The following is a 21179-nucleotide window of genomic DNA, read 5'->3' as shown; positions in this document are numbered from 1 at the left end:
AAGCCAGTTTCACATAAAGAACAGTACAGTATTCCAGTCAGGAAGTCATGATCATGGAGAGACTGTATTTCAGCAGCAACTGGGCTAAATGGCGACTGACCAAAAGTACTTTTAATCAGCTATCAAGAAGCAAGGCTGGGTCTCAGAAAACAGTAAACCTGATTCTTTAGGGAGAGGTCCAACTCTAGCCAACACAGGTCATATACCTACTCACACAAGTACCCAGGATTTAATGTATAGTTATGGAAATACTTCTAGGCAGCAGAGAACAATCAAAGGGTCATTTCACATGCAGGAATGTGACACCTACGAGGTGACAGAGTCTATGGCAGGAGTGTTAAACATATGGACTAGTCTGTTCAGGTCTGTTATCTGCCCCACAAGCAAGGAAGAGGAGGATGGTGGTGGCGGAAAGAGCAGTGAAGAGACCCGCGTCAGGTCAGCTGGCTGGAAGGTTCCCCCTTTTCTTTCTCTCTCAGTTGAGCCAGGTTGTACATGTGAAGCCACTGCTCCCTCTCCTCCTCCTGTCAGAGACAGCGGTTACCACCTACCAGTCAGGGCCCATTCGTACTGGCCTCTCCCTTTGCTACAGCAGCAAAAAAGGCCATTTGGGAGAAGGGAAGGGAGAAGGGAGGGAGAAAGTCATTCTATGTAAAGATGGTGGTGGTGGGGGAGCTGCTGATGGAAATGGGCATTAGGGGAAGTGTAGGAATGGGAATGCCAGAGTGTATCTGGGGTGTGTGGTATAAGGGACTGGAGGAAAGGGCACGGAAGGGAAGGGTTGAAGTGCATGCAATGGGGTGCATGGTGGGAACTGTGCTTGGAAAGCCATGGGACAGGAGGAGAAATATAGCTGTTGGGGTGAGGGAAGGTGCTGAGTGTTTGTGTTCGGGGTGAGGTGAGGTGGGATGCAAGAGCAGGGTGTAGTTGGAGGCTAAGATAAAACAGGAGTCTTGAGCCAACTTAAAGACTTAAATGAGATTTTGTTGCATCATTTCTAAATTTCTATGCATCTGTGCCTTGCTTTTCTCCCCAAATAGGGACCCAAAGTAATTTACAAGTATTGTTCTCCCCATCTATGATTTTGTTCTCACAACAACTGTGCAGGGTACATTAGGCCCAAAGTCACCCAGCAATTTCCATGGCAGAATGGCACTTATGAACCTGGGTCTCTCAGTTGTTAGTCCCCATGCTCGAACCTCAGTACCATGGAGTGTATGTGTGTCTTTGTGGAAGGTCAGGTCTCTACCTGGGACTGAAGTGCAAGGAAAGGAGTGGTCAGTGGAAGCAGACTTGAGATTTGGAGGAGACTGGATTGGTGTGGATGAATCACACAGAAGTGGTGGAATAAAAGGGCTGGTTTAGGAGTTCTGATAATTGACAGGAGGCTGGTAAATCTGTGGAGGGTTCATGATTTTTGTGGTGGATTAAGCAAGTGTTGAGGGTGGTGGCTCCAGTTCCTTGGGGAGTTTATGAGTATGTTTTAGGGTAGATGTCTCTAAATGGGGAAGAAACCTTGCTTTACACACAAAAATACTTTCAGGGTCACAGAGAAAAAAGTTGCTGATCTAGTGTAGCGGGGAAGTATATTTTCAGAGAGGGAAGAGGACCCTTGGGATTACTTGTGTCAGGGCAGGGGTAGACAGGAAAAGTTTCTCTAAGGTGAGATGTACTCAAGGCAGATTACACATACTGAGTCAGCACAGTTGATAAATAGGACATTCTCAACTTACAGATACACACCTAAACAGCATACTCAAGATCGCTACAGCACAGACGCTGACTCCAAATTTTGATGCGATAATACAGAGCAAGAGGTTGCAGCTATCAAAGACTGTTAAGTACAGGAAATACTGTAAGAGTATATTTTAAGCATGTTTGTATTTTGAGGAAAAAATAATATCGTTAATTGGGTTTGTCTATGTCCTTTATAAGGTTTATATCGCTGGTACCTGGCATTACTCTTTATGGCACACATGGACCGGCCTGACAAAGTGGGATTTATGTCAGATCCAGCCCTCATAACAAATGAGTTCGACACCTCCAGTTTAGGGGATGCCAAATACTAGACTGTATCTCTTCCTGGCAATAACAAAGGCAGTGGGCAAGCTGAGGAGATAAATTACCTTGACACAAGGGAAATGAGGTCCATTTTGACAGATTTCATCTGGGGATAACTTGAAAGAAGGGGATCTCACACCTAAGCTCTATCTTGATGGCTGCCATTGCCAATGTGGAACTAACAAAGGGCAGGCAGCCTACACAAGGATTCAAGGTAAATGGATAATTGATAGAAAGCTGTAACTGTAAGAGTTAACAGCCTACCCTAGAACAGTCAGGGTGTGTATAAAAGAGGGACTGAGGGCTGCATGCATGCCCCTTTTCTTTGTATCCTTGCTCCATGTGTTGCTGTGTGGATTACTGGTGTGGACATTTTCATTTTAGTACATTATGAATGTGGGAAGTCTGTTCTCCATAATCACATTAAGCCTTGCTCAAAAATGTTACTTCGGGAGAAGGGAGGCAGTTAGTCGATAGATCACTAGATTCCCAGAGTGCACAAGTGCAGCAAGTGATTCCTGCAGCAGTTAACTGAAGTGAGCAGGAGATGCGGGAATTAGGCAAAGCTTGTAAACAGGGACAGAGCACTAGGGCTGCTGGCCCTCCAAGTGGTAGATACTTTAAATGACCAGCTGATATAAGCATAGATACTCAAAGAGTTGGATGAGTCCAGGATGAATGGTGTGATGACAGGCAGAAACAGACGACAGCCACTAAGTATCTCAGTGGAATGGTGCTTGTGGATCAGCAGGGCTGTTCTGCAACATTAAGCTTCAGTTAATTCACTCTCATTCAGCCCATCAATGGTTCTTAGCAGTGGTTTAGCACTTCCATCACCTCCCTAGGAGTAAATGGAGAGAGTGCTGGCTGTCATCTGCATAGTGATGGCATCATAATCCAGATCATTAGTCTCCTGGCACCATCCTCTCAAAACTGAAAAAAATGGTCATCTATAATCAGACCCAGGCAGAGCTGTCTTGAACCCATGGCTGATGGTCTCAAAATGACTGAGAAGTTCAGAAGAACTAAAAGGAATGCATTCCCCTTGTCCATTTCCTGGGCAAACAAAGTGTTTTCAATGGCAAAGCCAGGATGGAAATTAAAACTGGACTGAAAAGGATCAGAGGTCCCCCCAAAAAATCAGGGGATTCCCAAGCTTTTTAAGCTCATGGGTGCCTTTAAAATTCTGACATGGCATGGTGGGCACAACCACAAAATGGCCACTGCAGGAGGTGGAAACAGCAACAAAATGACAGCCAGTTTACCTTCAGTCACACAGTGAAGATCCTTGTGCTGTGGTGGCAGCCAAAGACACGTTTTTTAAAAACCCGCACAACCAATCAAATCCCCACCAGCCTAAAAATATCTGGGCAAGAGCCCCATCTGGACCTGCCTGCTTTCTAAAAGCACTTGGTGGGCACCAGAAAAGGTGTCTATGGGCACCATGGTGCCCATGGGCACCTCTTTGGGGATCCTGATCTAGACAATAATCATGACATATTTGATGGATCTATAATATTTGACAGATCTGTAATATTTGGAACCAAAGTCTACTAAACAGCATAGCTCTGGCATATTTTTTTAGCAGTCAAGCTTACAAAGGACAAAATCCACTTGCAGGTAATGAAGGATAAGAGGCTGAAATGCACTTGAAAATGTCTGTGTGAGAATAAATGTCCGTGTGAGAGACTAATAATATAAAAAAATAAACATTTTCTAAGATTTCTTTTGAAGAGTCTCAGGGATGGCTATTTGCCTTTCCAAATTATAGATTATAAAACCTGCCTGATATATCGTTCCAGTTCTTCCTCCCAGCAACACAAAACACTGGAGTACATCCTACTCAGACTGGTCAAGATCAGATTAGCTTTACATTCCATTTCCTGCCAGCCAGTAAAGGCTTATAGTTGAGGAAAACAAGGGGTGGGGGTTATTTCTTGCACAGGCTGGACAACATCGCCTCTTTGAAACAAGATAAAAGAAGCACTGAACGAAGTGACTATGCAGCATGGGAGCCCTGCACATATTAGATAAGGACAAATGACAAGGCTGCAGGCACTTAAACATAAGTCAACGTTATTCAGCATAAGAAAAAAACAAGACAAAGCAGCCCAAGCACTCCCCTACTCTTGCATTATTCAGCCCTCTGTGTTACAGAACCTAACTTCACATGGTACTCTTCTCACAAGTAGCACTACATCCATCCAGCCTTAGATAAACAGCATAGGGCACTTGTGAAAACCCCTGAGAACAGATCTCTGTATTCTTGCCAGTAAGAAACTCCTAGATGAAAGTATCCCCAAGATGGTTTCCTTGACTGGGCAGTTTAGACTCTACCAAGAAAAATGTTGAGCTTAGAATTTGAGTTATCTAAAATCAGATGCATAGATACTTGCCTTTTATTTCCATATCAATTATCCCTACATTAGATATGCAGGGCTAATCATACACATGTTGAGTGTGGAGACTGTAATACAATACAGAAGAGTGAAATGGACTGCCATCAGATACCTTCCAACTCAATGACAGGATTCTATGAAAATACAGACACCCCAGTTACTTATGTGGTTCATAAGAACATAAGAGAAGCCAATGTTGGATCAGGCCAATGGTCCATCTAGTCCAACACTCTGTCACACAGTGGCCAAAAATACCAGGTGCCATCAGGAGGTCCAGTAGTGGGGCCAGATGGATGGTATGGGATGTCAGCTGTGCTCCCCTTTAGGAACAACAAAGGCATAAATAGTGCTTCTAATTCCCTCTAAATACTGTAACACTGATGATTACCACAATGCATCACAAAAAACTGGAATTGCTTTCCTTTTTTGTCACAGGAACTTTTAAACATTTAACATTCATAGCTACAACCCACAATCAGGGTATGACTTAATCCTGCAGGAACAAGAGATGCCCCACTACTGTGCAAAGGCCAACTCTAAGAAATTTCAAACCAAGTTCTGCTATAGTATTGACAGAGAAAAGAGCCAGTGGGCAAATGAAAAGCAACATACATATAACTTTTATTGTCCACTTCATGTATGTGATTGTCTTGCCTACAAAAGCTCATGTCATAATCAATGACCAATTTTTAAAGGAGTCAGTCTGATCCTTGGCTTGTATGGAACAAGTAGGAAACGGATTTGGGTACCAGCTGTTATTTTGCATAAAATACCAATTTCCTGCATCTTCAACAGAAACCCCAAGGCAGCAACCTCTATGAGAGACAGAATTTCCCACTGCAATACAAACCCACTGTTATATTACGTTAACAGGAACTATTCAATAGTCTGTATTTCATCCCTATGTTGTAAAAGTTCAAGTATGCACACGTGTCACCCATCAATTTACTTTTCTTATTTGACTTGCCTTTTTGGTAGCTGATTTCACTTTCATCCAAGTTCTTTGTAGCATTTCTGTTATACCTTCTGTGTTATTTTGTCTAACTTCCTTCCTTCATTAGGATGTGAAGGAACAGGAATCCCATGTTTCAGTTTACTCATTACTTTGTACTATAACAATCTTTTCAATGAAAACATTTGTGAAATCAACTTTCGCAGAGTCAGAAGGAACTGCTGGGGAGAGGAGAAGGAAGGGCAGGTCTGCACTCTTTACATGAAGTTCCATGGTGATCCTTGTGCAAGGGATCACTGAACCCAACTCAGTATGTCTACAAATACAACATACCAGTACACTGTAAAATCCCAGAACACAATCCCTGCACTGCAAATGTGTGTCCCTACAAAAAGATTCAGGCAATCGAATCCCAGCTTCCCTTTAAAATGCTTAGTTTCACAACCTCCTGTGAATGCTAAGATGGCATCTTCCTCACACTTTTAAGCAGGCTATTCCAAAAAATAGGGGTGCAACTATTAAAAAATGCAAATTTGATGCCACTTCACAGCTGGTTCCAGGAAGGGATGGAGAGAAGATACTATTCAGAGGAATGGAGTTGCCCCACTATCGCACATACGGAACAGAAGTCTTTCAAGTTATCACAGATTTTGTTTCATATTTGACATGTAGGGTTAATTTAAGTGCATTACAATTTCTGCAAACCCAGCAACATTTTCTACCCATTCCTCCAGTAGAAAGGGTAGAGATATAACTGTCTTCAGTTATACTAACAGGACCCTCAACTGGAGAGAGGATTTAATAATACATTATTATCCACCCTGAGTCATGAAGAAAAGTGTACTATAAGTGCTGTAAAATAAGCAAATTAATATTGACAGTGAGAATGCAGAATAAGCCAACAGTATTTCTAACTTTCAGTGAAATCACGTTGGCTCTCATGTTCCAGATTCCCCCTTCCAACAATTAGAGTAATAGAGTTTGTGTTGGAAGTCCTGTCTGTTTTCAGATGAAACAATTAAGACACATGAGGAATGATTCACAGTTAAGCATTTAAATCCCATTGAGCTCAATGGGAGAAATTTAGATGTGATTAACTCCCCCACTGAAATCACTAGGGCTTTAAAAGTCCCATGATCATGCCCATGCTGTGCATTTCATGGCTCTAAGTACATCTTTTTTGCTAATCACGGATATTTTACCTAACAGGGAAGACACACAGCAGCATTTTTGCCCTGCATGCAAAATACAGCAGCTTTCAAGACATAGTGTGTTTGGTTTTTCTTTCTCTTCAAAAAAGTGTGAGCTGTTATGAAACTTCTCAGTCATAACAAGCTGAATGTATATTGTATATATAGCAAATACAACACAGATTATCAGCCATAAAAGTGTAACAGCACAGCAAGGCTTGCAAACACCGCTTTGGATTAAGAGAACTTTGCTTTGCAGAAAAGGCTGCTTCCATTTTTTTATATGGCTCCAGGAGGCAGGGTATTACTGACTGACAACAATTACGATTTTAATGAACAGGATACTGGGCTATATCTCCTATATGCAAGCTTTGTTAAAACCACAAAAGCATGTTGTTACTGCCATAGTAAGCTGCCATTTGGTAAGTAATCTTATTTACTAAAAAAAAGGTAGTTTATCTTCAATTGTTTGAATCCTCTAGAAGGGGGGAAGCCAGGCGAGTTTTCAGACCAACACCCTCTATTTCTCTTTCTGGAATTTGGCATGGCAGATAAATTATTATCAGCTTCTAGCGCCCCCCCCCCCCCCCTCGCTTCCATTCAGCTGTCGTAACAGTTAAAAAAAGGAAATTTTCCTCATCAAAGGAGTAGTCTCTTATCTGGGCAGCTGAGAAGCCCATCCTTTTTGCAAATAACCTTGAGGTGGATTGTGATTATCTTATACCATGCTCAACAAGTAACTATGAGGTGTTAGAACATCAGGACTATTTACAACTCTTTTCACCTCATCCACAGCTGCAGGCAGATACTCTCTGGCCCCGGTCACACGGGCAGGAAACTGCGGGGGAGAAGCGTGGCTGTTTGCCCTGGGGCAAACTACTGCGCTGTTACGCGATCAGACCTCCCGTGGAGGTTCTGTGGAGGTACCGTGGAGGTTCCATGGCAAGGGAGAGGTGCTGATCACAGGACAAGCCGGCGCGCAACGAAGAAGTGCGCGCCGCGGCAAACTGGTTTTTTGTGTGTGTGTACACGACAAATGCGCATGCTCCGTTGGGTGCGTGTGCGCATCCACAGAGACTTGGACAAAAAAAACCCCTTATTTGCAAGGGGACATGGGCGGGCGCCGGATGCCACCGGAAACGCGATCAGACGCCCGCCCTTGCCCCGCAGTTTCTGGAAACTAGTACCTCCGAGGTACTAGTTTTTTGCCACGCAGTTTCGGCTGGAAGCCTCGGTTAAGCCACGGGAGTGCTACGCTTCCCAGATGTGCTGGTGAGATCGCGCCCGGAAACTCCGCCTGTTTTCCGTCTCACTTGTGTGGCTTCTGTTCCGTGTGACCGCAGCCTCTCTCTGCCTGACATAGAGGAAGTGAATAGTGATACTCCCTCCCAAAAGGCTTTCCTCTCCCCTAGAGCCTTGGATGCTGACTCCATTAATAACTTATCTAAAGCTGAATTTGTGAAACTAATCAGTGACTACAGTTTTTTAACTGCTGAAAGTTATTAAAATATGCGAGCAGCTAAATAAAATACCTGAAAATAAGCTGAAAACACTTGAAGAGCTACTGATAAAACAGAAATAGCTTGGTAGGTACGAGTAAAGGCGTAGAGGGTTATGGAGCAGATTTTCAACAGGTGCTAAATCAAATTAAGAATAACTATGATGACAAAAGTGCTAACACTGCATCTGCACCTTCCAGAAGGGTGCTGTTGAATAACAAAATTGTATTAATAATAGCAAAAATACCTGTTAACTAGCTAGGTGGGAGAGCAAGAGCTCCATTGTACATTCACTGGCCTCCCTTCTGAGATTGGACACTAAATATATTGATCTGGTTGCAATGGAGACTCTACCCCCCTCCTTAACGGGAAAAAGATTGATTTTGACTTTTAAGAAATCCTCTATACCTGAAAAGCTTCAGAGCCGAAGACAGTTTCTGACGAAATTTAAGATTCAGCCCACTAGAGTGTTTTATGACCCAGTTATTACTCCACTCTTAAAAAATTACCCAAAAAAGGTTTCTCCTATTACCAGGAGACCAGTGATATCGGAGGAATGTCCACGAGTCGCTTCATTTGAAGCAGGCAGAACAGAGCCCCCAATAGATCTTTCTACCTCCCTGCAACTTCCCTTTAGAGAGCTTCTCAACTCCAATATGGATCTACTGAAAACTGACTGCCATGGAGCACTGAGTGAGGGATTAACCTCAAACACAACCCGCTCCTCTCACTCACGAAAGTGACCTACTAGACCTACTCTCCAGGTTTGTCCCCCTTCATTAACTAGTAACCATAGTGCTATGGTTGGCAATGCTAGCGCCTTGACCGTAGGGGGATCTAAACTTAAAAATCTTTGGCGACAACTCAAAATCCCCTCCTACCCTCCAAAGACTGACTCTCCAACATGTCCTACTACAGTGCTGCTAGTATGAGGAGCCTTGCAAGAAATTCTTCGTCGATATTCAGAGTAAAATTTATGTATTTAGTCTGGATTGGACTCAACATTTCATCCTCTCGGATGTGGACTCAGAGGTTTCCCAGGCTGCTGCTAGATTTTGGGCAGCCTGTCTTGCCATACGTAGAGAGAAGATGAATCCTACTCCATAATTTATATATTCCAATTTTGGACTTTTTACTTATAGCACACTGTTTTAACCCATATCATATTTTGTGTACTTAGTTTTATTCTCTGTATTATAAGCTGGCGAAAGCCATTAAATAAATTTTGAACTTTGAACTATTTACTCAAAAGTTAACATCCGTTATTGATGCTTGCAAAGGTCACTCACAACTATTCCAATAGGATAAATACTATTAAACTCAGGCACATTATTACCTGGAAGTTTTCACCTTCAAAAGCTTAAATTTCCCACCTCCACCCAAACATTTCATTCAGCTGAAACTTTAAAAGTCACTGGAGGGGGGGGGGGGCTGTAAAAAATCTGACACCACAACCCCTTTCCCAAATGTAAGCTCAAATATATTAAAATGGCAGATTCCCCCTGCACTCAGAAAAATGAAAGCAAAAATCATACCTAATGGCAGGCATTTTGTGGTGGCACCTACCACCTTTTTTCAAACTTCTAAAAGTGCCAGAAAGTTCAATATATTTGGGGACCCCTGGTGTAGACAATGATTCTAATCAATGAACAGACCTGCCTTATGTGGGCAGACAAGTAGCATACAAATACCTGAAATAAACAGGAAAGAGAAGATGCACAAGTAAAATTGCTACTATTGCTGAATTAGTGGTGTTATTGCAAGGATGCTTTTTGAAATGTGTTTGCCCCACCCTTCAGGTGAAATTTCATTGATGGTCAGGCCAGCCAGTATTGGGGAGCAGTTTTAGTCTCCACTCCAGTGGTATTACTGAATGCAGAGTTTGGTTTCTCCCACATAAGGGAAAGCTGATATTCATCTGTTCTTTTGGAGAAAATAAATCAGTGCATCTAATATCAAAACTACACTGAGGCCAACCACCCAGTAGCTTGGTCTTGCTGACAGTGATCTTAAAGTGATCTTAAAGGGAAGCCAAAAATGTGCTTTTGTGTGTAGAGAAGCATTGCACCCAAAGCAGTCTTTATAATATACAAGGGCCCCTGCCACACGGGGGGGGGGGGGAGAACGCAGGGCCAAGATCCAAAATAGACAAGCCGCGGTGGGTTCACATGGATCCCCTGAGCTGCGGCACCATTGCTCCCCGGCACGATCAGATGCCGGAGAGGAAGCCACGGTCGGGCTGCGCATGCATCTGCATGCGCAGTTCGGCCAGGAGCCGGGGATGCACCGGCGATCCCATGGCCGCGCTTGCCGCGGCCATTCAGGTAAGACCACCTCTGTCGGTGGTTCTTTTTTTCTGCGGGGTTTCCAGGGTTAGGGACGGATCGGGGATGGGTGCGCGCCGCTTCCCAGATGTTGTGGTGAGATCGGACCCGTTTGCTGCGGCCCTGATCTGTCCCTCTCCCGGGCCAAAACCCTCCGTGTGACCGGGACCAAGGTCTCCCTTCAGATATAACCCCCTACATTGTCACAGTGGGCATTTTAGTAGTTTAAATAAAGACTCCCCATTTGCAATCCCATACTTCTGCTAGCTCTGATCATGTATAAGGGTTCATTTGTACATATTCTCATAACAAAGCTGTGATGAGAGATGTTTCATAGAACTGAAGTTGTGGCCTGCCCAAGTCTACCCTAATTAAATTCATGGCACAAAGATGATCCTTGCTCTTCATCCAGTTTTTAAAATCTATTAGACTGCACTATCATTCAAGATAGCAAGCTGGTTTGACTAAACACAAGGCCACAGTAGCCCACTTTCCTCCCATTCAGTATGGATGCAGCGCAGACAAGCCCTTCATTAAGTGACATAAAATGGAAAGGTTAAAATGCTTTGTGCACCATTCACATATGGCCAAGGACTTGTTGTTGTTGTTCAGTCGCACAGTCGAGTCCGACTCTTCGTGACCCCATGGACCAGCTCCTGCAAGGCCCTCCTGTCTTCCGCCGTCCTCTGAAGTTGGCTCAATTTTATGTTCGTTGCATCTATGACACTGTCTAGCCATCTCATCCTTTGCTGTCCCCGTCTTCTTTGACCTTCAATCTTTCCCAGCATCAGGGTCTTCTCCAGTGAGTGCTCCCTTCTCATTTGGTGGCCAAAGTATTTGAGCTTCAGTTTCATTATCTGGCCTTCCAGGGAACAGTCAGGGTTGATTTCTTTGAGGATTGACTGATTTGTTCTTCTTGCAGTCCAAGGGACTCTCAAGAGTCTCCTCCAGCACCATAGTTCAAAAGAATCTATTCTTCGGCGCTCGGCCTTCCTTATAGTCCAACTCTCACAGCCATACATGACTACTGGGAATACCATTGCTTTGACCATGCGGACTTTTGTTGGCAGGGTGATGTCTCTACTTTTTATCATGCTGTTTAGGTTCGCCATCGCTTTCCTCCCAAGGAGAAGAGGCTCTTTAGGTCCTCTTCACTTTTTGCCATTAGAGTGGTATCGTCTGCATATCTGAGGTTGTTGATCTTTTCCCCAGCAATCTTAATTCCCACTTGTGATTCATCCAGGCCAGCATTTCACATGATGTACTCTGCATATATATTAAATAAGCAAGGTGACAATATACATCCTTGTCGTACTCCTTTTCCTATGCTGAACCAATCAGTTGTTCCATATCCGGTTCTAACTGTCGCTTCTTGGTTTCTCAAGAGACATGTGAGGTGGTCTGGTACTCCCATCTCTTTAAGGACCTGCCATAGTTTGTTGTGATCCACACAGTCAAAAGCTTTAGCATAGTCAATGAAGCAGAAGTAGATATTTTTCTGGTACTCTCTTGCTTTCTCCATAATCCAGCGAATGTTGGCAATTTGATCTCTAGTTCCTCTACCTCTTCGAAACCCAGCTTGTACTTCTGGCAGTTCTCTATCAACACGTACTGTTGAGGCCTAGCTTGTAGGATCTTGAGCATGACCTTGCTAGCATGTCATATGAGTGCAATTGTGCAATAGTTTGAACATTCCTTGGCATTGCCCTTCTTTGGGATTGGAATGTATACTGATCTTTTCCAATCCTGTGGCCACTGTTGCATTTTCCAAATTTGCTGGCAAATTGAGTGCAGCACTTTAACAGCATCATCTTTTAAGACTTTGAATAGCTCAGCTGGAATACCAAGGACTGGCTACTATTTAATAAATATATGCTATGCTTAATCCATTTAGCTAAGTAGCATCTGAAGATAGTCTGTTAAAAAATGCAGAAGCCCCTCATCAGCTTTCCTCTTACAGGAAACAAATAGTTAAATTAATTAAGTAGCTCCTGCTTGATAAACACACAAGGGATTTCCCCAGTGAAGTTTCACAAAAGGATGAGAGCCAGATTGCAAGGTTTGAGGGGCTAGATGTAAAGTCATGAAATCTTACAAGCAGCTACACTGGACCAATAATCTATCTAGAACCCCAAGGAGTGCATTAAGAATCAAATGGAACAGAACAGGTACTTTGACTATGGTCAGTCACCCCATGCCCTCCAACAGACTCCTAGTGCCTGTGATTACTTTGCAGCCTATTTCTACTGAATCACATAATTTTCACCACTGAATTTTCCCATGTCTTGCTGGACCAGATTAAGGTCTACCTAGATCAGTCTTCCCTGCAAGGGTACTAGAAACCAGTTACTTCTAGTCCACCAGAAATAGCTTGGCCTTCTACATGTCCCTACCCCAGATCATCTAGGGGAAAAAAAAAAGAAATACCAATATTGTAAGTGACTTTACAATAACATATTGATAACATATTGATAATAATTGTCTCTATAATAGAAAATCCAATAGAGGAAGTTCCAGGTTCTGTTCTCAGCATCTCTAATTAAAAGATCTCGGGTAGCAGACACTGGAAAAGATCTTTCTGTCTGAACTACTGGATATCTTTTGCCAGTCAGAGTAGACAACACTGAGATGGATGGCCTGATTCTGTATATGGCAGCTTCATACACATACATCAACAAACAATGCTAACAATCCTCAGACTAACATGGCTACCCATCTTGATCCTTATAGGCAGAAATGTAAAGAACTACATGGAAAGACAGGATATGTTTTAATATTACACAGAAAACCAAACACATAGCAGTGCTAATCTGTACACATATCAGTTCCAAAACATGCCCAGATCCACTGCATACTTTAAAGGATTCAAAAGAGGCCAATTTCAGAGGGGAGCCATACGGGTCTGCAGCAGAAGAGCTTGAGTCCAGAGACAGGAGGGCCTGGCATGATGTGGTGCATGGGGTTGTGAAGAGTCAGACTCGACTGTGCGACCAAACAACAAAAGCACCTTGGGAGACCAACAAGATTTTGGGGGTATAACATTTTGAGAGTTAGAGCTTCTTTAGTCAGCTACAAGTAGGAATGGAGCTCCCTGAGTCCTTATATCCCAGTCAGAAGGTGGAAAGGGTGCTGCACAGGTACAATGCAGAATGTAATCAGATTTAGACTGCGAGCTGCGGTGGCTCAAGTGGTTAAGACGCTGAACTGTGGAAGGTCAGTAGTTCAGCAGTTCGAGACACGGGTGCCGCATGATGGAGTGAGCTCCCATCTCTAGTTCCAGCTCCTGCCAACCTAGCAGTTCGAAAGCAAGAAATTGCAAGTAGACGTTTTGGGACAGTGCTGGCTCTTTGGCTTTGAAATGGAGATGAGCACCGCAACCCTAGAGTCGGATTCGACTGGCTTTCGAGCAAGGGAACCTTTACCTTTAAACTGAATAGACAAGGGCTAGCTTTGGAAAAAGTGCAGAAAAGGGCAACTTGAATGATAAAAGGGCTTGAACACTTTCCCTATGAGGAAAGGTTAAAGCACTTAGGGCTCTTTAGCTTGGAGAAACGATGACTGAGGGGTGACATAATTGAGGTTTATAAGATTATGCATGGGAAAGAGCAGGTAGAGAAAGAGGTACTTTTCTCCCTTTCTCACAATACAAGAACTCGTGGGCACTCCATGAAATTGCCGAGCGGCCGGGTTAGAACAGATAAAAGGAAGTACTTCTTCACCCAAAGGGTGCGTTCAGACGGGGCGTTTCAGCCGGCATAAACTGTACCGGTTAGAACCGGTGCAGTTTATGCCGGCTGAAACGTGATCACACTTACCTCCCTCACAGCGGAGCCCATCGCTGTATGCCCGTTCACACGCAGCGGGCGTCTGCGGGTTTTTTTAAACCTTAGTTTGAGCATGCGCATAGGCAGCCATCCACAGAATGGCGAGCATGCGCAAAACACCCGTCTTACCTTTAAAGTTTAAAGGTATTTGGTTCTGGGTGTAAGCTTTCACGTGCACACGCACCCTAATTCGGATTCAGATTCGGATTTCGTGTTGTTCAACAACAACAACAACAACAACAACAACAACAACAACAACAACAACAACAACAACAACAACAACTTTTCCTGGCTTTTAGGAAGCGGCAGAAAAGCCATTGGCACAAAAGAAAGAGGGACAGCTGGAGGCAGCTGGGACTCCATCCGAGGGGTCCTAAAGCCCGTTCTCTCCCGAGAGCGGCGCTCTTCCTGGGAAGGGAGGCGAGGCGCAACCCTGGGGCCGGCGGGCGGGGGCATAAGAACATAAGAGACGCCAATGTTGGATCAGGCCAAAGGCCCATCCAGTCCAACACTCTGTGTCACACAGTGGCCAGGAATACCAGTGCCATCAGGAGGTCCAGCAGTGGGGCCAGAACATTAGAAGCCCTCCCACTGTTGACCCCCCCCCCCAAGCACCAAGATGACAGAGCACACCTTGCCTCCCCCCCAAGCACCAAGAAGACAAAGCATCATTTGCCCCAGAGCCCCTATCTATACCTTGTGGCTAATATCCACTGATGGACCTCTGCTCCATATGCTTATCTAATTCCCTTTTGAAGCCGTCCATGCTTGTAGCCTCCACCACTTCCTGTGGCAGTGAATTCCATGTGTTAATCACTCTTTGGGTGAAGAAGTACTTCCTTTTATCCGTTCTAACCCGACCGCTCTGCAGTTTCATGGAGTGCCCACGAGTTCTTGTATTGTGAGAAAGGGAGAAAAGTACCTCTTTCTCTACCTGCTCTTTCCCATGCATAATCTTATAAACCTCGATCATGTCACCCCTCAGTCGTCTTTTCTCCAAGCTAAAGAGCCCTAAGCGCTTTAACCTTTCCTCATAGGGAAAGTGTTCCAACCCTTTTATCATTTATCAATGGCAGAACACTTTGTACTAAGAAAACATGCTGTAAAAAGGATTTTAAAAACTGGTAGAAGAAAATCTGGAAATATTGATATACTCAATACCAGTCTTCGAAACTCGAACCATAAATCGTAAGCACCAATATAAAGTACGTCTAACCTTTTCAGTGTACACAGCAGTAGTCTTTATTTTGATGCAATAGGGCTAGATAATAAAACCAAGTACTGGCCTGCTGGTGTATTACAGATAGCCAGAACAGTCTGAGGGCCACCATGTTCTCAGTAAACTGCATGGTGCACCAGCTACAGTGTTGGACTAGGATCTGGAAGAACCAGGTTTAAACCCCCACTCTGCTATGGAAATTTGCTGGATGATCTTGGGCCAGTCACATACTCTCAGCCTAATCCACTCCATAGTGTTGTGAGGATAAAGTGAAGCCATTTCGTTTTTCCACTGTGGAGAAAACTGGGCCTTCGGGAAAGGTTGGAATAGAAACCTAACAGGGCTGAATAGAAATCTAATAAATTAAAACAAACAAACATACATTGCAGCTGGGTCTACAGAAGGGTGTGTGTGAATATCCAGGATACAACAGTATGCAACCGGTGGGCTGCATTGGGCACATGCTTACAAGTTTCTCAGGCTGGAAGGATCAGAGTTGGAAGGTCCCAATAAAACAGTAGCTCAGTTTCCTACTAGCAAATATGACCATACACAACCTTCACTCTTGATTAATCTATCTATAGCACTTAATGTGCTATAAACTTGAAATGGTGTACAACTGTCAGGCATCTCTTGAGAGACTTTGGGGATCAGAAGATCAGAAAAAATAAGCCAGTATACTACTGCAAGTGTTGGACTAGAATCTGGGAGACCTGTGGTCAAATTCCCACTCTGTCATGATCTTTGCTGAATGATCTTGGCTCAGTCACCCTCTTTCAGTCTAACTTACCTCGCAAGGTTGTAGTGAAGATAATACCGGCCACCCTGATATCCTTGGAGGAACAGCAGGATTCAAATGTACCAGACAGACTGCATAAAACAGCCAAGAAAAATGAACATTTCTACAGCACATTACTAGCACAGCTTTCCTCAGAATCCTTACCAGTACTGCATCTCACAATACAAATACTGAACTGGATCCTCAACTCTATCTGGGAATACAAGGAACAATGCACTCCATGCAGGAGGGCAACCAAGGGAACAGAATCCTTTGCTAAAAGTCTCTCCACTCCTCTGCAACATGTACTTATTGCGCATTGATTACAACCATTCCTTCTTCAATCAAAACTCTACTGGCTTAACAACCCTTCCTCCCAGAAATGGCTCCCACATGGGCATATGCACTACATATGCATAGCACAGAAAGCCCCCAACAAGAGATACTGGCAAAACACCAATGTAATGTTGGTGTGATGTTATGCAAGTACAGCCCAAGCAGGGGAAACAGGGACCATAACTGCATTTCTGGGTGACTACCTATTACTTCAGCAAGAACTACTGTTGGCCAAACAATCAAGACAGTTTTGGCCTTGCAGGATCATAGCTCCACTGAACAGCCCAAAACAGAAAACACAGACAGTATCCCAAATGCAACTATCTACAAGTGGGTACTGGCCTAGTGACTACACTATGCCCCAACAGGTGAATCCCACCAAGCCCCAGCTGGCATCCCCTTTATTGCTTTCAGAACCCCAGTCTTGATAATGATCAACAAAAGTTTGGATATTTTTGTCACAACTGAGTCTCTTTCAATGGGATTTGGTAGACAAGGGGTCTATACCCACTCCCTACTTGTTACCAACTGCAGCTTTCTGTAGCAAGGCTACACTTGGAGAAGACTGAGAGATTTCTCCAGTGTATGCACAGTTAATTGTGCTGTAGCAAGGGGGAGGGGCAGGTTCCTCTGGGCTCACAATCCCCATGATCACTGCTGGTGTGTGATAAAATATGTAGGCTACATGATGGAGAGGAGGGATGGAGAACAAAGATTACTGGGATGAATAGCAGCAGACCATGATAACTTAGCCTCATGAATCCAGGGGGCTACAAGGGAATGTGCTATACAAAGTGATTAAAGTCAGTGGCAGTTGCTCATCACCTGATATTGGATCTGGTGGTGCCAAACTTCAGCTATACCTGGGGCTTCTTTGGCAGCTCATCATATGCAGGACTTGAATAAAGGATTTCAGGCAAGCCACACCTCTACTATGCAGTCTTTCATGTAGTATATATGACTGGTTGCAACACCAAAGCCAATAAAGGACTCCACGTGTCCCACTGTAACTTTTTAGCCTCTGGCTCACACATTTTTATCTTTGCTCAGGAACGGTGGCTCCAGAGCAAACTAATTTATGCAATAGCCAAATCGCTTGCTCACAACTTTAATGCCAGTAGCTCACAAAGCAGAATTTTTGCTCACAAGACACTATAGCTTAGAGGGACCATTGGTCTCCACCTGTCAAAAAGTTGGGATTCAAGCTCCCATCTGCAAAGCTCCCAGAAACGTGTTAGCCACAAGGCTCTTATTGGGCATGCCACAATTCTCAGTACAGTGGAACAGCCATGTTGTCTTTGTTCTTTCGCTATCCTATTCTGGATGATGAGGGCAAGAATATAAAGAATTTATATTGTCACACTATGCATACACTGTGACTACATAGTAGCTTTAGTTCTGGTTTAATATAAAATTTACCTAGGAATTGTGCCACCCCAACCTGGCCACAGCTCTTGTACCATGAGACTAAACACAACTAGCTACCTGAATGTCCCTACTATTAAGCCCAAGGTAAATATTATAGCATACAGGCATATATATTGCAACCAAACCTGTCCACTTAAAAAAAATCAGCATTTCCCTGTTATTGGGGCAAGGATAATCCCCATACATGAGGTCAACCAGTAACTATTTGCATCCAGGAGAGTAGGCACAAAAGTGTCTGTAAATTACAGGAGAGCTTCCCCCCCCCCCCTTTTTAGGCAAAATGACCAAGGAACCTTTGTGTGATTGGGCAAGCTGGTGACTTTTGACTTAATGCATAGAAACTCTTAAATCCCACCCAGTGTGATAACAAGCTTCCTGTAAGTGCTGAATCCAAACAAACATCATACATCAAGCAACTCAAAAGCCAACTAGAGTCTGCAGCCCTTCATGTAACAGAATACCTTACTTTGACATATCTCATGTTGACAAATTTTCCCCAGAGAAATACATTTGGAAGGATTGCTACAGCAAGCTGAAAGAATCTACACCAAACTGGTTGCTGATGCCTTACTTTTAACTGAGAAATGTGGGAGTGATCCATTTTTAAGCACCACAGAAATAAACATCACTACTAGTACTGTATCAGTAGTACAAGACCCCCCTCCCTGCATGCTGCTGTAGAAGTTTATATTCAGAAAAGTTAAAATGTAATTTGGGGAAATGATTCAGGTCAGTAATAACTTTTATTCATGACAAAGCTATATTTTCCTCAAGCATCTGTGAAGTACATATAGGTTCTTTGTGATGTGCCAGTTACTTGAGGCCACTTCATCCATTAGCATCTCACAGAGACATTGTGTTTCCACTATTCTGACACATGTTCTGTGTAGCACTCTTTTAGGACATGCGTATATGAAAAAAGTAAAAATGTGAAAACACAACAGCAGAATGAGCCAATTGTGGGGCCATATGCACTGTGTGCCTACACACCCACACACTATATTACAGAGAACATGCATTAACTGGTGATGGAAATATAGGGATCCAGCTTTTGCTGTAACATACTAGTAAGCTCATAATGCTAACTAGAAGAACTTCAAAGCTACTGTTCACAGGCCACTTTTAGAGCAAATAAACAGCTCACCCTTGTGGTTCATAGAGGTAGGAGAAACTGAATGAATTTGCTGGGGAAAAGCATTACCACCAGTACACACTGCAATTCCCCCATGCTTAATATTAGCTCTCTACTGAGCAACTTCAGCCACTTTTTAGCAAATCTTTGAGTGGACAGAAAGTGCCAAAGCTCACATTTTAAGTAATGAACAACAACGAGAAATAAAGCGTCTACATAATTCTTAACTGTCAGAGAAAACTGCTTTTCCTATAAAGGAACTCAGAAGACGGACAGGATGTAACGAACAGTAATTTCTCGAAACGACTTGAGATTATGGTTCATTTTTACTGCCGGGAAATTTATCTCCGAGCCAACACTTGGCCCGACCAGAGTACAGCATCATTCATACAAGTCAATTATGCAATCCAGAAATCGAAACGCCGACAAGGACTCGTCATGGGTAGCTCTTCCCATGTAAACACAACGCCTCTTACTCCGCCTTTCTTCCCCCCCAAAAGGCTGCAAGCACAGGAGCCCTTTCAAAGCTCCTTCAGTGGCTCCCAACTCAAGGCAACCGAAGCGCGGCCCGAGATGATGCGCGCTTATTTGGAAGAAGCAGAACTTATGAGGCGCGCACAGAATTCCAGCCGCAGAGACCCACGGAGGCGACGGAGCCGAGGAAGGCCACCAGCTCCCGGCTGTGGCTTCGCGTCTCCTTCCCCTCCGGCGGGAAGCGGCCTGCCGAGCCCGACCAGGCCCAGCATGTGAGTCTCTCTCCGATCCCTCAGGAGACCGCCCTCTTCCCCGGAGAAGCCCCTCACCCAGCCGCGCCCTGCAGGTGAGGCGGGCGGGAGGACCCTCCTGGCCCTCACAAGGGGCCTCTCCCCTCCGATTACGGGGTAGCGGAGTGGAAAGATCAGGCTCACACCGCACCGGGAGATGCCGCTCGCTCCCCAGGCCGGACGTTGAGATGCGGCCTCAACTCAGGCCTCCCTTGGGGGGAGGGCCCCCCATTTCTTCTCTCCTCACCTGCACATGATCCGCCATTTTGCTCCATTCATGTTCTGCTCTCCCTCTTCGCCTCCTCCCCCCCGAGCTCCAACAACCCAACCAAGGCTGTTGCGCCTGCGCACTAACGCCGGCCGCCTCACGCACTCGGCGTAAGCAATCCTATAGGGTAACCTGAGGAGTCGTCGCGGCTGCCTTGGCTTGGAGAATGCAGCGGCTCGCTGCGGTTGCGTGAGAGGGCCGGGCGCGCGGCACTAACGTCAGCACACGCGCGGGAAAGGGAGGGCGGGAGGGAAGGCGATGGGCTTTGTTTACATGGTTCTTAAAGGGGCCGTACGCCGTGTGCATGGGTGATATAATCTTTCTGGAATGAGAGCGCCGGAAGTTCCATGTTCAGAGGCAGTCTATCTGTGATGCCTGGGGACACTAAGACAGAGGAAGAGACCACCCTTTTCCTGTCCTGCTTGGAACTCGGCCAGAAATCCGGGGGGGGGGGGGAGGGGAAATGATGCTAGTCGAGCCCTTTCTTTGCTCCAGCAGGGCAGTTATGGTCATGGAAGAAGGATATGAGGCAGGTCAGAGAGCTGCCCTTATGAACCATCTTCTCCCCGCTCTGATCAAGATGGGTAGCCGTGTTAGTCTGTCTGTAGCAGTAGAACAGAGTAAGAGTCCACTAGTACCCTGAAGACTCACAAACTTTGTGAGCTCACTTCTCATTGCTCACTTCTTCAGTGACTCAGAAAGCTTATACCCTACCACTAGGGCTGCCAAGTCCCCCGGGGGGTGGTGGAAATCCCCCCGCCCCAGGGGCCCATTCCCAGATGTCGGGGGAACCCCGCCCCAGCGTGCACGTCACAGGGAAGTGATGTCATGACGCCGGGCACGCTGGGGGCGGGGCCACGGCCATACAAGGGAAAACTCTATGATTTTCCCTTGTATGGTCGTGGCCCCGCCCCCAGCGTGCCTGGCATCATGACGTCACTTCCCTGTGACGTGCATGCAGCGCACGCGCGCTTTGCGTGCGCACCGGGAGCCACCCCAGAGTCC

The 21179-nt window shown here is 44.9% G+C and overlaps 1 protein-coding gene across 2 annotated transcripts in view; it reads right to left on the bottom strand.

Annotated features, from left to right (window-relative positions):
• XPO7 (exportin 7) overlaps positions 1-20235 on the bottom strand; it is a 71196-nt gene extending 50961 nt beyond the window's left edge. For both annotated transcript variants that reach the window (XM_015423003.1, XM_015423004.1), the window contains exon 1: positions 20154-20235. In XM_015423003.1, coding sequence (XP_015278489.1) covers positions 20154-20171 — 18 coding nt within the window. In that variant the 5' untranslated portion in view covers positions 20172-20235. The remainder of the gene's footprint in view (positions 1-20153) is intronic.
• Between the last annotated feature and the right edge of the window lie 944 nt (positions 20236-21179).

This window comes from Gekko japonicus, unplaced genomic scaffold (genome assembly GCF_001447785.1).
Source record: "Gekko japonicus isolate JY-2015 unplaced genomic scaffold, Gekko_japonicus_V1.1 scaffold208, whole genome shotgun sequence".
NCBI classification, from domain to species: Eukaryota; Metazoa; Chordata; class Lepidosauria; order Squamata; family Gekkonidae; genus Gekko; species Gekko japonicus.
The sequence above is the reverse complement of the archived record's forward strand: the minus strand, read 5'-3'. Positions and strand labels throughout refer to the sequence as shown.